At 43.5% G+C, this 14,300-nt stretch overlaps 1 protein-coding gene across 6 annotated transcripts; it reads left to right on the forward strand.

The window, feature by feature from the left end:
* Positions 1-2,597: 2,597 nt before the first annotated feature.
* On the forward strand, positions 2,598-13,193 carry SKP1 (S-phase kinase associated protein 1). Of its 6 annotated transcripts, none has more exons than XM_065029990.1 (7): positions 3,632-3,783; positions 6,495-6,591; positions 8,870-8,943; positions 10,183-10,326; positions 10,982-11,122; positions 11,913-11,974; positions 12,546-13,193. In XM_065029990.1, the coding sequence occupies exons 2-6, from the start codon at positions 6,495-6,497 to the stop codon at positions 11,946-11,948; spliced, it is 492 nt and encodes a 163-aa protein (XP_064886062.1). In that variant the 5' UTR covers positions 3,632-3,783; the 3' UTR covers positions 11,949-11,974; positions 12,546-13,193. The 6 variants fall into 6 exon arrangements, with proteins under 6 accessions (XP_021144749.1, XP_064886062.1, XP_064886061.1 ...); XM_065029991.1 differs by having other exon boundaries at positions 3,748-3,984; XM_021289074.2 differs by lacking the exon at positions 3,632-3,783 and adding an exon at positions 2,598-2,616 and having other exon boundaries at positions 11,913-13,193.
* The last annotated feature ends 1,107 nt before the right edge of the window (positions 13,194-14,300 follow it).

A 14,300-nucleotide genomic window follows, 5' to 3' on the forward strand; every position in this document is an offset into this window, starting at 1 on the left:
GTGTGTTATCTCTGTAGTCTGTAAGTAACCACCAGCAGGAAACAAACAAAATCCCCACCAGTTTCTGGGTAAAATTGGGCAGTGTGAGGTGTTTGGAGGGGTGGGGAGCACGGTAATTTTTGGCTGACACTGCCAGGAAGGGACTCCATGACTGTGGAGCAGATGGGTGCTGTGTCTGGGAGGCTGCCCTGATGCTCAGCTGTTTCAATCCCCTTCCCCAGCTTTGCCCGCAGCCCAGCGATGCTGTGAGGATGTAGGTCAGAGCTCTTCGGGATCCGGTAGGCATTAAATCATGCTTGCACTGCTCTTGGTTGCTCCAATCTTTTCAGGTATTTGCTTTAGTGTTCAGCTTCCCCTTCCTCATCTGGGTTCTTAGCGGTAAAAGGCCCTTAATTGTAATTTATCTGTGGCTGATACATGGTGTAATTATCTTTCTGGCTCAGAGTGGCGATGCTTTGGTTTAGGATTATTTGCATTGCAATGATTACGGATGTGTGTAACAATTAAAACTGGGCCACCCATTTTCCTGAAAAATCTTGTTCTCTGCCTTGCAGCTTTACCAAAGGATGCATGTTTTATGTTATTAATACTGACTCACTCGCGGGACTTTGGCTATCAACGCTGCAGCAGCTGCTTTTTCAGGAGAGATAACAGAAAGCATCTGGACGTGCTGCGGTGGTTCATCGTATGATATGTAGGGCACAGCAGGAGGTGGCCCGCGTGTGATTACAGCCTATCAGTGACAGCCGCCTGCCGCTCTTTTTGGGTGTGGGGTGGTGGTGTTGTTTTAACTTTCACAGACTTGTAATTCAACAGCTGAATTCAAAGTTCACCGTGGACTGAATTTTCTCGTTTAGAAAGCTGTATCAAGTAAAAACCTGATCAATAGTATCACTTCAAATTAAATTCATATACAGACCATAATTAAGCATGGAATTTAGCTGACTACTCCTAGATTTTATTAGTTTTGTCTTGTGTAGAAAGCAAACCCCAACCCCCTCTGCTGCGCCTGATTTGCAGTCTGAGAGCTGGTGCTCGCTGATCACAAGCCGAATCAGAAACCTTCATCTTTGGCAACGTTGGGGAAGAGGATTTAGGATTTGCAGATATGTTTTCCACAGACCACCTTTTGTCATCACCTGCTCCTCTAAACCAAGGAGTTTTCATATAAATAAAACAAGCAAAAAAACAATGTTTAAGGAAAATAAAGGCAGTGTTGTTTCTTATTTTTAGTGCAGTGAATGTGGTTCTCAGCATTGGAGTATGAGATTGACTGATTGAGGAGGAAAGAGGTAAGCATGATGGTACAATCAAAAGGTTACCCTAGGCATAGTTTGGAAGCTTCACATATATATATGTGAGATATATGCATATATTGAAATAAAGATGATAACTAGGTCCTATCGAATGGTGAACAAAGAGCTTATCTGATTACTAATACCAGGATCTTTGAGGAACCCCTGTTAGCGTCAAAGTCTGCTCTGTAAGCACCACCTGACACCTTTGGATGCTCACTCAGCTGTTACGAAGAGTTCCACAGAAGCGCATGTTACAGGACCGTACAGTAATTCAGGCTGGAAGGGACTGCTGAGGCCCTCTGGACCACACTCTGTATTTAGATCCATCTTCAAAGTCAGAGCAGGTTCCTCAGACCCATCTTCAGATGTGCTGTGGCTAATGAGCTGCTTGGCATCCTAAAGCCCATGAAAGAAGATTCCCAAGTCAGGCAGTCTCCTCCAAGTTCTTTGAAACTTGTGTAGAAAGCTATTGAAGAGACATGACATGATGTGGAACAGCCTCATCGTCACCTGAGCTCTAAGAGGTTCTTCCTGGCTGTCAATCTGTCTTTGATCTCTCCGGGGTGTCAGCCCTAACCAAAAGACTGCAAGGAGCGCTATCAGCGCGCTTTCAGTATAAACTAAACCTGTTCGTTGTTCTGCATCAAATACTTGCAATATTTGTGATCTTGCTGGTTATGTCACTCAGGTAGAAAACTAAGAAAAGAAAGATGACTTTATACATCTGCTGCTCGGCTGCTGTCTGGGGCTGCAGCATCTGAAATGAGAATTTCTGAATCTCACTGGAATTCTTTATGTTGGAAGGTATTTTCTAGTGGTTATGACTGTCACTCGTTCTATAAGGTGCGTGGTGTACAGCCTGGGACCCTCTGGGATCCTAAGGGAAGGGAAAGCGGTCACTTATGCTGCACTGTGCCATGGAGGGCAATGCTCTTGCAGCTACCAGGCTGCTCACAGGTAGCACGGATATGTCTGCATTGGAGTGCTGTGAAAACATTCTTTGGTTCTAAAAACATTTTAAATTAAGATTTTAAGTAAAACAAATTGTTGTATTACTAGGTCATCACTGAGTAAATAACTACTTAAAAGCCACTTTGCCATGGGCAGCTGATGCAAAACCAAGCTCAACAATAGCGTGGAATGTGTGGTGTGTGTGTCAGCACAATGCAGCACCTGGACGCTTCACATTTACTTTGGTGGACTTGCACCCCAGCCTGCCTTCATCACTGAGCGAAAACTCCCCGGTTTTCTGCCAACTCAATGCCTGTTGCCATCTGGAACAACTCTTGACCTTTCAGGAAACGCTTTCTGTGCTGGGGTACGTGCTCGGGTGGGGGTTGTGCCAAGGCAGCGTGGCTTTGGCTGCATCACTGTGGTTCCCAGCTCCCAGTCTGCTTCTCTGGCCGGGTGGCTCCTTGTGCCGCTGGTGTCTGGAGATGCTTTAATGGGCTCCGGGCAGGGGCAGAGCTGTAGTTCCCTGAATTCCCGGCAGATTTGCGGTAGATGTTCAGTGATTGTTAGACGTGTAATATGTTTCCAGCCCTATGCGCTATTCTCAGCTGTACTGCCACTCGAGGAGAGCAACCTGCTGTTGTAACCATTTGAAATCGGCCGCTTTTTCAGGGTAGTTTTCCCGTTGAAATGTTTGCTGCTGCCCGAGCAGCCACTGGAGATCACACCTCGCAGCGCTCCCGTACGAGACGCCGCCACACACCGAACCGGCCTCCCCCACCGCCGGCTGCCCTCGCAGGGGTGTCGGTTCCCCCTGGGCCTTGGGCTTTCTCCTTGTGAAACCCCGCTAAAAGGAAAACATCCAACGTGGGCTTTTTGTGACCAGCCCGGGTTCCTCCCAGTCACCGTTTTTAAGCGCACGGCCGGTTGTTTCTCCAGAAAACCGGGCCGGCCTCCCGGCACCACAGGCCCCACCACCACGAGTGGTTTCCATTGGGACGCCGCGCTCCCCCTCACGGGCAGCACCCGGGCGCGTCCCCGTTCCCTCCCACCGGTCCGGGTCTCCCCGGGCGCGTCCCCGTCCCCGCACTCAGGGCCCGAGGCCGCCCCAGCCCCTCAGCCGCGCGGGGGAGGGCAGGAGCGCCGCAGCCGTTGGCCCGCGCGACGCGCCCCCGCCCATTCTGCGGTTCCTAGGGCGACCGCGCCACTGCCTGAAAGACCCGAGGGCTACCGCTTTCCCCCTCCGCTCGTTTCGGCTCTGCTTCCACCGTTCCCACGCTGCACAGGGCAGTGGGGCCCGTTTTTTTAATCTTCAGCCGCGCTCCGCGCCGTTTGGGTGACAGAGCGGGGTGTTTTGTTCAGGCGTTCGCGGCGGGCAGTCCGACGGTTGCGAGGCAGGGAGAGGCGGGTCCTTTCCCCTTCCCCTCCCCCGCGCCCCGCCCTCGCCATATAAAGCCGCCGTCGCAGTTGGGCCCCGAGCGCCGCCGCCGCCGCCAGATCCCGTCAGCGCGGAGCCGGACGCAGCCGCCTCACGGTGAGGCCTGCGAGCTCAGGGGGTTGCCCGGTGCCGCCGGGGCGGGGATAGGTGCTGGAGGCGGCGGCAGGGGCTGGGCCGGGCCGCGGGGCCCGCTCGGTGGGGACAGTGGGCCTGGCCTGGTCGCGCCTGGCGCGGGCGGCTGTGACGGCGGAGCTCCCAGGTGGCGGCCGAGGAGGGTCGCTGAGCGGCTGAGCCGAGGTCTGAGCCCTTCCTGGGCAATGTGGGGCTGAGACGCTCATGGCGCCCTTAGTGGAGGTGGGGGGTGGCTGTGTGGGAACGTGCCGCCTGTGGGGCCTGGTAAATAAAGCCGAGGCGCTGCCCCCGCTCAGCCCCCGCGGGGCCCGACCCTCCCCTAAGCGGCTGTGGGGCCGCCCCAGGGCTCCCGGGCAGCTCCTCGTGGCGAGGGAGGCTCTGGAGCGGCACCGCGGGCAGAGCGGCTCAGGTGCGAGGTGATGGAATAAACGCAGCGTTGCAGCCGGTGACACGGAGGGGAAGGGGCGGGAATCCATCCGGAGCGGCTCTGGGAGCCGTGGAGTTGCCTGGTAGCGCTCCTGGAGGTGCCCGAGCTCTGCGTTTCAATCTTATACATGCAAATTACTGTTGTAATTCATGTGTAGCTTTTGAAACAGCTCTCAACCTGTTTTGCTGTTGTTCAATAGAGCTGTTAGGACCGGTCTGCTTAGTCACTCGATTGTTGTCTTGCTATCCTGGGCCTGTCTCTTTCCAGAGCTGTGTGGCAGTTTGCTGAAAATGGTTTTTTTTTTTTTTTTTTTTTTTTTTTTTTTGTTCTTCCAGGCCACTACTCTGTGGTTTAAAAAAAAAAAAAAAAAAAAAGGATGAAATATTGATCTTTTATCAGTGATAAGACAATAGATTAGCTTCATTCTGCCTCATTAAGACTCTTAACAATAGCCTAAATGTCTTGATGAAAGTGGGTTTGGGTGATACAAGGGTCTTAATGCGAATATTCTTGCAGGGGCTGGACTCGTTAAGACAGCATTGTGTAAACCTGGGCACCAGCATGGGAGCGCTGGTGAATGAAGCTGGGTTTGTTCTAGAGTGCTCTCAATCACTGCAAGAACAGATGCATTAAATCTGGAATGTATGCCTAGATAATTTTTTTTTTCAGAGCATCATTGAAACTACAAACTCAGAACTATGCTTTACTCAGAATTCTATTTTTGTGTGTATATATTTGTTATCTTTGGAGCAGTCTTAATCGTGTCTCTCCAGAACACCCGTCTTAATTAGAAGTAGCACTGTCATATAGGGTTACATGACTGTGTAAACATTAACTATCTGCTTGTGCTGCCAAATGGAAATTAAAGCAACGAGGGCTTCATGCTGGTGTGAGCTGTTTAATAGCATGGTTTGGCTGGTCTCCACTGGCCTGGGTTTGGTGCAGCACTTTCAGACTCAGCCATGCTGATGAGCTACAGGAGACATTCAGAAAGGGATAATGTATGTTTGCTGAAAGTGGTCTAGCTAATTCAATTTTGGTACCTCAAGTACTACTATAGGGAGCTGGCTCTTAGGTTTGGTGGGGGAAGAACATTTGAAAAGTAAATGAAATTAATTTGAGGTTCTCTGTTTCTAGAGCTGCTCTTTACAGTGCTCTTGCAGGCTGTATTTACAAATACAGGCTTTTGAGATCTTTCAGCAGGTGACTTGAGGAAAAAAAGGATACTGTTGCAGTGGTCTGCTGCTAACAAACATTTTGAGTGGTAAAGGAACTTTTTGTAGCACATCCTACTAGTTTGTTGAGAACTGACTTATAAAAGTTGTGTGGCCACGCTATTATGTTTATCATGTCCTCCAAGTCAGTTGATACAAGTGCAGTGATACCCAAACAGATTTAATGTGTAGTTTCAGACAGAAGTTGTAACCTATGAGCTGCTGTATGAAGTACATTTCTTCTGGGTTTGAGTTGTTAAATATCTGGAAAGATAGATTCTTGAAAGGTTTATTTTCATGCTATTGACATATATGAAGTCTGTTGCTTCTATTGTATGTCTTATTATGGTTTGAAAAACTCTGTTAAAATGCATAGTCATCTTGGTCTTTCCTAATGCTGACAAAGTGCTGATCCACCTTCCTACTCTGTAAGAGTAGCCTTCCTCGTGGTGATATATTGCTTTTTATTCTCTTCAGAAAACCAAACACTTTTCTTAAGGAAACCCCTCGATCCTGAGTAACCTGGCCTGTTTGGCTTTGGGGGAAGGGAGGCTGGACTAGATTTTGCCTAGAGGGGTTCCTTCCAACCTCAATTTTGTCATTCTGTTCAAGAGGTTATAATTTGAAAACTGAATATTCAAAGTGAGTAGCAGTTGTTTGGGTTTGAAAACAGTAGTGTTTGGAAGTCTTGAAAGTAAGCTCAAGAGAAGTATAGCTTTAGTGTTGTGCTATAAAAAAATATGAGCACAGACTAATCCGTTTTGTGTATTTTCTGCTTTCAAATGAAGAAAAAAGTTCTCTTACATTGAGGTTACACTTCTTTCTGTCGATGCTTGTTTCTTAAGCAGGAGGATTAATGAATTTAGGCCTGTCAATCCAAGCAGTGAATAATCTGAGCATACTTTAGGTGGCACTGGGCTGTCTGCTGTTGGTAAGGACCAGTATAAATAGGAAGGGTAGCATACATATTTAAGTCAGCTAAACTTGTAACATTTGCTGAAGATTGTGTGGAAGTAACTGTTCTTCTCTTGTAGATGCCTTCAATTAAACTCCAGAGCTCAGATGGCGAAATCTTTGAAGTTGATGTTGAAATTGCAAAACAGTCTGTCACTATAAAGACCATGCTGGAAGGTAAGAGTGAAGCCTGAGGAAGCTTCAAGGAAGCTTTTTGAACAGGAATTGTGACCCAAGGGGACACACTGGTACTGGATTTCTAGGCCTGTAGAGCAGTTTGCCATCTTAGGTCAGAACAGCTGGAGCAGTGGCTGTTGTAGCTGAAGCTGTGTTTTGGGTGGATGTGCTCTTGCAAAAAGCTTAAAGTTAAGTCTTCTTGTTAAGAGCATTTATAGGGAGACTAGTAAAATACAAGCACCCCGCTGTCTCACCTACAGCGTACTTTGGTTTTGTGAAAGTTAAGCAAACAGAACATCTACTAATATTAAAAACTGAGTTTATTTAATCATATAAACCAGTCTTAAAATGTAAATATCCTTTAAATGGGGTGGGAGATCATAAAGAAATGCAATGAAGACAGAGATAAAATGAAACCTGTATTGTGAGACTATGAATACAGTCAAATTATTTGGAATAAATACCTAGTTCTGATCTCCTGCCCACATAAAATTGAAACAAAAGAACTCATGGTGGGGGAGGGGAAGTCTGCCAGATGGCTAGGATACAGAGCAAACTCTAATCCCTCCAGTGCAAATCCTCATTGTTTACTGGTTTGTTTTTCCAGTTTTTGGGTGTATTAATGAATTGGGGGAAAAAAATCTTTCTCTAGATGTAGCTAAAATTCTGTTCTTGGTAATAAATATTTGGGTGTGACACCTTAAATATAAGAATAATAAAAGTAAGTTTGAATTATTCCAAGCATTGAACACTTTGATTCTGTTAATAAGATGCTGTTGAACATGACTGGCAACATGAGCAGGAAATGCAGCAGTCGGTTGGGATACATTAGGGAGCACAATGAGTTGCAGTGAAATTTGCAGTCCAGCTGGTTAAGCATCAGTTAATGAACGTTTTGTGTGTTGGGTGCTGCAGCTGAAAGGTCGGGTTGTGTTGAGCATCATGGGACCACCAGTGAAGTATTGTTTTTTGATAACAGATGAAATTGCTGCCTTGGAGGGGGTGGGAACAAGTTGAGCAGAGTTTACTAAATGTGAGATATTGCTTGAATTACTTCCCCATACCACTAATTTTGAACTGGTCACTTCTTACACTAGTATCTGCCACTGTGCAGGTACTAGTGCATTTGAAGTTTCCAGTAATTGGTGATACATGCAGTACCTTTTAATATCAGTATTTTAGTTTCTGGATTTATGAAGTTATTTCAAACAAAAAGTAGTGCCAATTAATATCACAGTAACAATAGTTAACTTGCCTAATCCAGAAGTACATGCTATTTTTGTGTACAAATTTGATCAGTGATGATGGTGTGACAGTCTTCTTAAAAAATAAGTTCCTTGGGGATGTAGAGTTGTCTCATCTGTGCATATGAGTGAAGGTCTGTGTAGTTAGTCAATTATGTAACTAATTATAGCATGTTAATCTTCGACAGCTAGGGTCATCCAACTGTTAGCTTTTGTGTAATAAAAAACCCCATTCTCTAATCAAAGATGGCTAAGATGGTATTTGTTCTGCATATCAAGTCCAAATTTTTTTTTTTTTCCAATTTTCACTTGGATTCCTTAATCATATGAAGGGGACAAAGTCATAAAGTTTATCCAAATCTCTCTTGAACATGGTGACAAGTTTTTAAAACAAAGTATTGGAAGCTATGCTTTTAAATGTTATTTGGATTGGAGGGTTTGTGCTGCTTAGTGTGCAAACTCCTTCAGATGTTAAGAATCAGTACAAGTGCTTCAGAGGCAAATTAATGAGCATCTCTATGGCTATGGTATTTCCTGTTCCTATAGGGGACAAAAAATTGTCTGTCCTTACCACAGTTGATCAGAATTCTTATTAAATAATAAATTGAATAGGAGATCTCAGTGGGAACACTTTGGTTTAACCTGTGGACTGAACTGTTGAAAGTGATAAAAATACATAAATATTTGTCTGATTCTTCGGCATATCCTGTTCCCAGAACACTGAGCTAGCAAGTTCTGCTCTAACAAGCAACTGACTGTTTAACCAATGGTTTGTTGTTGCTCTCATTTGAGGTAGCTTTATTAGCTCCTTAGCCTAAACTTGGTATAACCTATTATCTCTAATGCAGCTGTGGCTCCACAGAGCCTCATCAAAGCTTTCTAGAAGCTTCTGACTTCTCCAGTCTGAGATCCTTTGCTACCAATCCATTCAGCCTCAGTGTTGTTGAAATAGTGGAGAACTGGTGAAGCAGCCCAATTCAGAGAAGAGTAAATGGTTTTGCCTGCTGATTGCTTAGTCATCTTTCTGTTATTAGATTTGGGAATGGATGATGAAGGTGATGATGACCCAGTCCCTCTTCCAAATGTGAATGCAGCCATCTTAAAAAAGGTAAGTTGCTGGATGTGGTGGTGTTGTATAGCAGTAATGAAATGTGAAATTCATGTTGGCTATTATGAACTGTTGTATTAAAAATACTTCTAATGTGCTAGCTACAATTTTAACCAGTCTGAGGTGCATGAACGCAGACATCTAGGGTGTCTGACAAGTGGAATGAGGCTGGTGGGCAGGTAATGGCAGGAGACTGACGGGGTGACCCCCTGGAACAGCAGCCGGAGGCCAGACAGGCTTCCTAAGGTGCTAAAGTGTGCTGGGCATCTGTGCACGCTGCTATTTCATGGTATTAAGGCACTGGTTTTAACTGGATTTTGTAAACTGAAGTGGTTGTTCATGAGATCCAAATGTTAGGAGACTGGATGAAGGGACAGGCAGTGGTGAGAGGAGCTGCAGTAGCTGTGTCCCTCTGGCCGTCACGGTGCTTAAGAGACACCATGCACACTCACTGGTGTTAAATTCATGGTTATTGTTGGCTCAGGTGAGAAAAGCGGAAAAAGTATGCTGCTATCTTCTAAGATGCTTTTTGCTCTGGAGTAGAAAGTGTGTCAAAATAAACACTGGACTGTTTAGGACTAAATACAGGGTTAGGAATTATTTCCTAGTGAACATACACATAAACAGCTTGGAAAGACTCTTGGACTTACAGAATGGAACAGGATTTTACTTGCAGTACATCACTGTTCCTTTTAATTGTCTGGGTGATGGAGTGATGAGGTTTTGTTTGTTGTTGTGTTTTGGTGGTTGTTTTTTTTTTTTGTTTTATACGATGTACAGACTTAGGAACATATGAACTTTTACCAGGTGAACTTTGTACTGTGGCAGACATCCTGCTGGCAGCTGTTACCACTCTACACTCTTCCTCTTACGTAGTATTCCGCTTAATAAATATTCTGTTTCTGCAAAGAGATTAAACACTGAAAAATGAGCTTTAGGTTTCCTTTGTACAGTCCTGTGTGTGTTAGCACAGGGTTGAATATAACACCAGCAGCTGCCTTTTAAGAGGGTAAGGAATTAACTAGCTGTCTTAAATGGGATCCTTGAAGGTGTTTGTACTCTGGGACTGGGAATCAGTTGTTCTAAGATGAAAATGTTGGGTAACGGAGCGTGCTTATACAGGATTCTAGTATTAATCTAGGGAAAAAAGTGCAGTTCTTATAAAATGATGTTAAGTTATAGTTGGGGCCTAATGGGAGAATAATTTGGATAAAACTTTAATATCAAAACAATAATTAGGTGATTCAGTGGTGCACCCATCACAAGGATGATCCACCTCCTCCTGAGGATGATGAGAACAAAGAAAAAAGGACAGATGACATCCCTGTGTGGGATCAAGAATTTCTGAAAGTAGACCAAGGAACACTCTTTGAACTTATCTTGGTAAGTGTGTTCAAGAAGTGTGAAGGCTACACCTGTGAAGTGCACACTGTTGGTGCACTTGACAAATCTTTATGCTTCTTCAGTAACTTCTGGGGGGGTATGTGGAGAGAGCCAGTAGTTTGCCAGAACTACTCGCCCAAATTGAGGATGTTAGAATGCTTGTTAATCTAATGCTGCACATTAAACTTGCTCATTTATCCATTAATACACTTTTCTGAATATGAGGCCCTCAGCTGTCTTTTTTCTTGTGCCTCTTGAGTCCTATTTGAGGGCTTATTCCTAGGAATGGAGTTCTGGAGATCTGCATACAAATCAAAATCTAGTTTTGACTTAAGTTTTGTACCTTTTGTGGTACTTTGGGTCAATGTTACGTGTCTTAGCTGGTCAACAGCACTTCAGCTTCAAATGTTTGCAGGCTTCTGAAGGACCTTTGTAGAAGAAGGAATGGGGGTGTGTCTTTGGTACAAATTACAGTCTCTTCTGTTTGGCAAGCAAGTTTTAGGTACTCTGAGGTTCTAGCTAAAGTTTCTCAAAATGGAGATGATCTGTTTGCAGTTATAGTATTCTGCAGTTTCAGTGTAAGCAGGCTTTGGTAGTATATCAACACAGGCAGAATATTGATATGAAAGCTTTAAATTTGGAAACTCTTCTGCAGGCTGCAAATTACTTGGACATCAAAGGTTTGCTTGATGTCACGTGCAAGACAGTGGCAAACATGATCAAGGGGAAAACTCCAGAAGAAATTCGCAAGACATTCAATATTAAGAATGACTTCACTGAGGAGGAAGAAGCACAGGTACTTGATCTGGGTTTAATTATAATTTGGCACCGTTTCGTTATGCTGAATTGCTGTGTAGAGCTTCACAATTCAATGTGTGACACAACTGACTTGCTAGCAGTAAGCGTAAACTGATGCATGAACCCCTAATTGGAAGATTGCTACTGGTGGAAGACCTTTCAGTGCCTATAGCCCTTGTACCCCATTGCCTGAAAAGGTCAAGACAAAGCTTATTGACTTCTGACCTCAATGTGTGTTTGAGAAAGCGTGTAGGATTGTCTATGGCAGCCTTAGCTTGCTGGTTTGGAGCTGTAGTAAGAATGCTGAAGATGCGTTGTTGCGTGTGGCTGGCAAGGTAAGATGTTTGGATTCTCATCTTTAAGAAATGAGCTAATTAATCTTACAGCTTGAACAACAAACCAGCTCTAAAATGGCAGAGTTGGGAAAGATCAGAGCAAGATGTCTTGTTTAAATACAAAGGCTGTGAATTGTACACTTTAGTTTGTCCTCAGTGCCATGTCATGAAACAAACAATTTAGTCTTAAGCTAGTCTGTTTGCTTTACTTAGTGGAAATAATTCAGTTTTGATCAAATCTAGGCATGAGAACTACATTTATTGGTTTATATTGATAAACAGGTCAGTTTGAGAGACTCACTTCCTAATTGCAAACCCTGCATGAAAAATTCAAGCTATATCCAGGTTTATGCCTTTCTGTGATAAGTAACCCTTAATGCTTAGGGGAATTTACGGCTAACTTTTAGAAGTTCACTGCAACATATTAATAGTTAAAATGTTTTGGTTTTTTAGGTACGCAAAGAGAACCAGTGGTGTGAAGAGAAGTGAAGTGTTGTGCCTGACACTCAAACACTGTAAGGATTGTTCCAAATACTAGTTGCACTGCTCTGTTCATAATTGTTAATATTAGACAAATGCAGCAGCAAATGAAGTTGTGTTAGCAGGATATTGTTCCCTTTGCATGTGTAGTGTTTTTTTTGAGTACAAATTTAAATCTTCTGAGTTTTTACTAGTGTAATTGGATGTCTTTTTACTTTACTCTGCAATGAATAAAACTGAACTAAGTGTGGGTTCTCTATGGAAAGTAGCACTTAAGGTAATTTTATTACACTTTTAAGCTGTCCAGTTACAGTGCTAAACATTGACTCCATTGTAAATAAAACCACCTATGACATCTTCCTCAAGAAGAACGAAACACTTGTATTTACAGGGTATTGATAGCTTCAGAAAGAAAAACAAAGCAGAATGTGTCTTGGGGGACTAGGTAAAGTAAAAAAAAGTTACTGGATTTCTTACAAAAACATTGTGGGGAAAATTAGTGTTACTTAAAGCTATATAACTTTCAAGATGGTTCTTGTCCTGCATAGAAAAAGAGAGAGATTAAACAAAAAAAAGACCTTTTTGCCCATTTTCTTGTCCTGTTAGTCTTGTTTTACAGACTAGTGAAAGATGTGATCTAGAACTAAGCAAGCCCCTGACGCTTAAATTTGACTACTTCAGCCATGTCTTGAAGACCTGCCTCTAGCTGGTAGCAAAGTGTGTTCCTTTATGCACAGGACGGGTGTGGTTTTTTATACATATTCCTGTTACAAGTGGATCCAGGTTTGACCAAAAATGAACGACATTACCAAAGTTAATATTATTGACCTGTGCATGCCATTAGTGGCTTGTTTTTAGGCGATTTTAAACAATCTTTGTGATGTAGCTCTTTAAAACATGGTTTTGTGTGTCCATGGGAAATCTTACCGCCTCTGTATGTGATACTTCAGCTTGTAGAGACTTAATTATTTCATACGAAGCTAAGGCAATATCAAGCTTAACTTCTTTGGACAAAGCCACTTGCAACTAGTTAAACAGTAACTGGTTTTCTGTTCTTTTTTTTGTTTTTTTACAGTTCCCTTATAGGGAGTAGGAGATGGGTGTGTGGTAGATCTTTGAGGTGTGCTCTTAGCTTGTATTGCATTCCATTCTCTGTATAAACCTTAGAGTAGAATGAACCTTAATAAACATACTTATCTCACTTTAAATATCAGTGTTTCACTTCTGAATTAATAAAGGGCTTTTAAACTTTCATTTGCAAATGGTTCTAGTTATTTGGAACTAGACAATCTTACTGTCACTTACTGCCGAGTATACAAATGATAGCACTGAGGCAGTGCTTAATTGAAATGAAAACAGATGTAAAGGCTTTGTTAATGACTAACGCAAGCCACTAGTCAGACACAATGGACAACTAAATAGCAAGCAGTCCAGATGGATATTTTTGATGGGTTACCAGCTTTTATTTTATCTTTGATGTGACCATTAATGAAAGCATTCATAACTTGCTCTAAGGCAGCATTCAGACCCATGCTTTGAATGCAGCTGCTGCTCACATCTGCTTATTAATGGGCCTGCCCTTGTGCTGCTGTGTGTATTATATGGGCATATTATAGATATTGCAGTGTCAGTGGGCATAAAATACTCCAGTGCTGGACTTGGACCTGAGGAAGCCTTTCCAGCATCCTGTATTGCAAACAGTACACCTCAGCTTAAAAGTGCTCCAAGGGAAATTCTTCCTGGAGTTTAATACTCAGTTTATCCTGGATTCTTACAAGAAATGTAATCCATCTGTGTGCTCCAGAATACACTAGTTCATCCTTGGAGTGCTGTGTTGCTAATACAGAACCCATATGTAATTCTGTTTGTGTCCTGCTGAAGCTCCAGGGTCGTGCCAGTCGGCTCCTGCTACTGATGCTCGTGTGGAGCTGTAGCAGAGCAGCATGTGAAAGCAAGGGCTGGTCTGGGTGTTCAGAGTATTATGTAGCTTTGCAGATTTCAATATTCTTCATAGTCCTGGTAGTCAGGATTCCATATACCTTACTTACTTTTTCTAACTGAAATTCCCCTGTAGTACTGTCTCAGCTGCATACTTTGAAATTCTTGCAAGGGAGAGAGACAGTTGCATTTCTCACTGTTAAACTTAATATTGCTGTTTAACTTGTCTGGTGCTGTCTTAACCCACCCCCCCCTTTTTAATTCTTTTATAAGCAATGACATGATCAGGGCTAGCTGCTCCTGGCTGCAGTGATGAAGTGCAGGGGTAGGGAAGGCAAGGTGCTGGTAGATATTGTAGAAGAAGGTATTTTTTCTTAGTCTTGGTTTACCATTTCAGTCTTACCCATTGAAGACTTGGCAGTT

This window comes from Columba livia, chromosome 14 (assembly GCF_036013475.1).
Source record: "Columba livia isolate bColLiv1 breed racing homer chromosome 14, bColLiv1.pat.W.v2, whole genome shotgun sequence".
NCBI lineage: Eukaryota > Metazoa > Chordata > Aves > Columbiformes > Columbidae > Columba > Columba livia.

Bases quoted from the DNA above. Each gene is read 5' to 3' on its own strand.
- SKP1 (XM_021289074.2), top strand. From the start codon at position 6,495: ATGCCTTCAATTAAACTCCAGAGCTCAGATGGCGAAATCTTTGAAGTT. The intron at 6,592-8,869 runs GTAAGAGTGAAG...TTCTGTTATTAG, and splicing joins TATAAAGACCATGCTGGAAG to ATTTGGGAATGGATGATGAA. The intron at 10,327-10,981 runs GTAAGTGTGTTC...ACTCTTCTGCAG, and splicing joins CACTCTTTGAACTTATCTTG to GCTGCAAATTACTTGGACAT.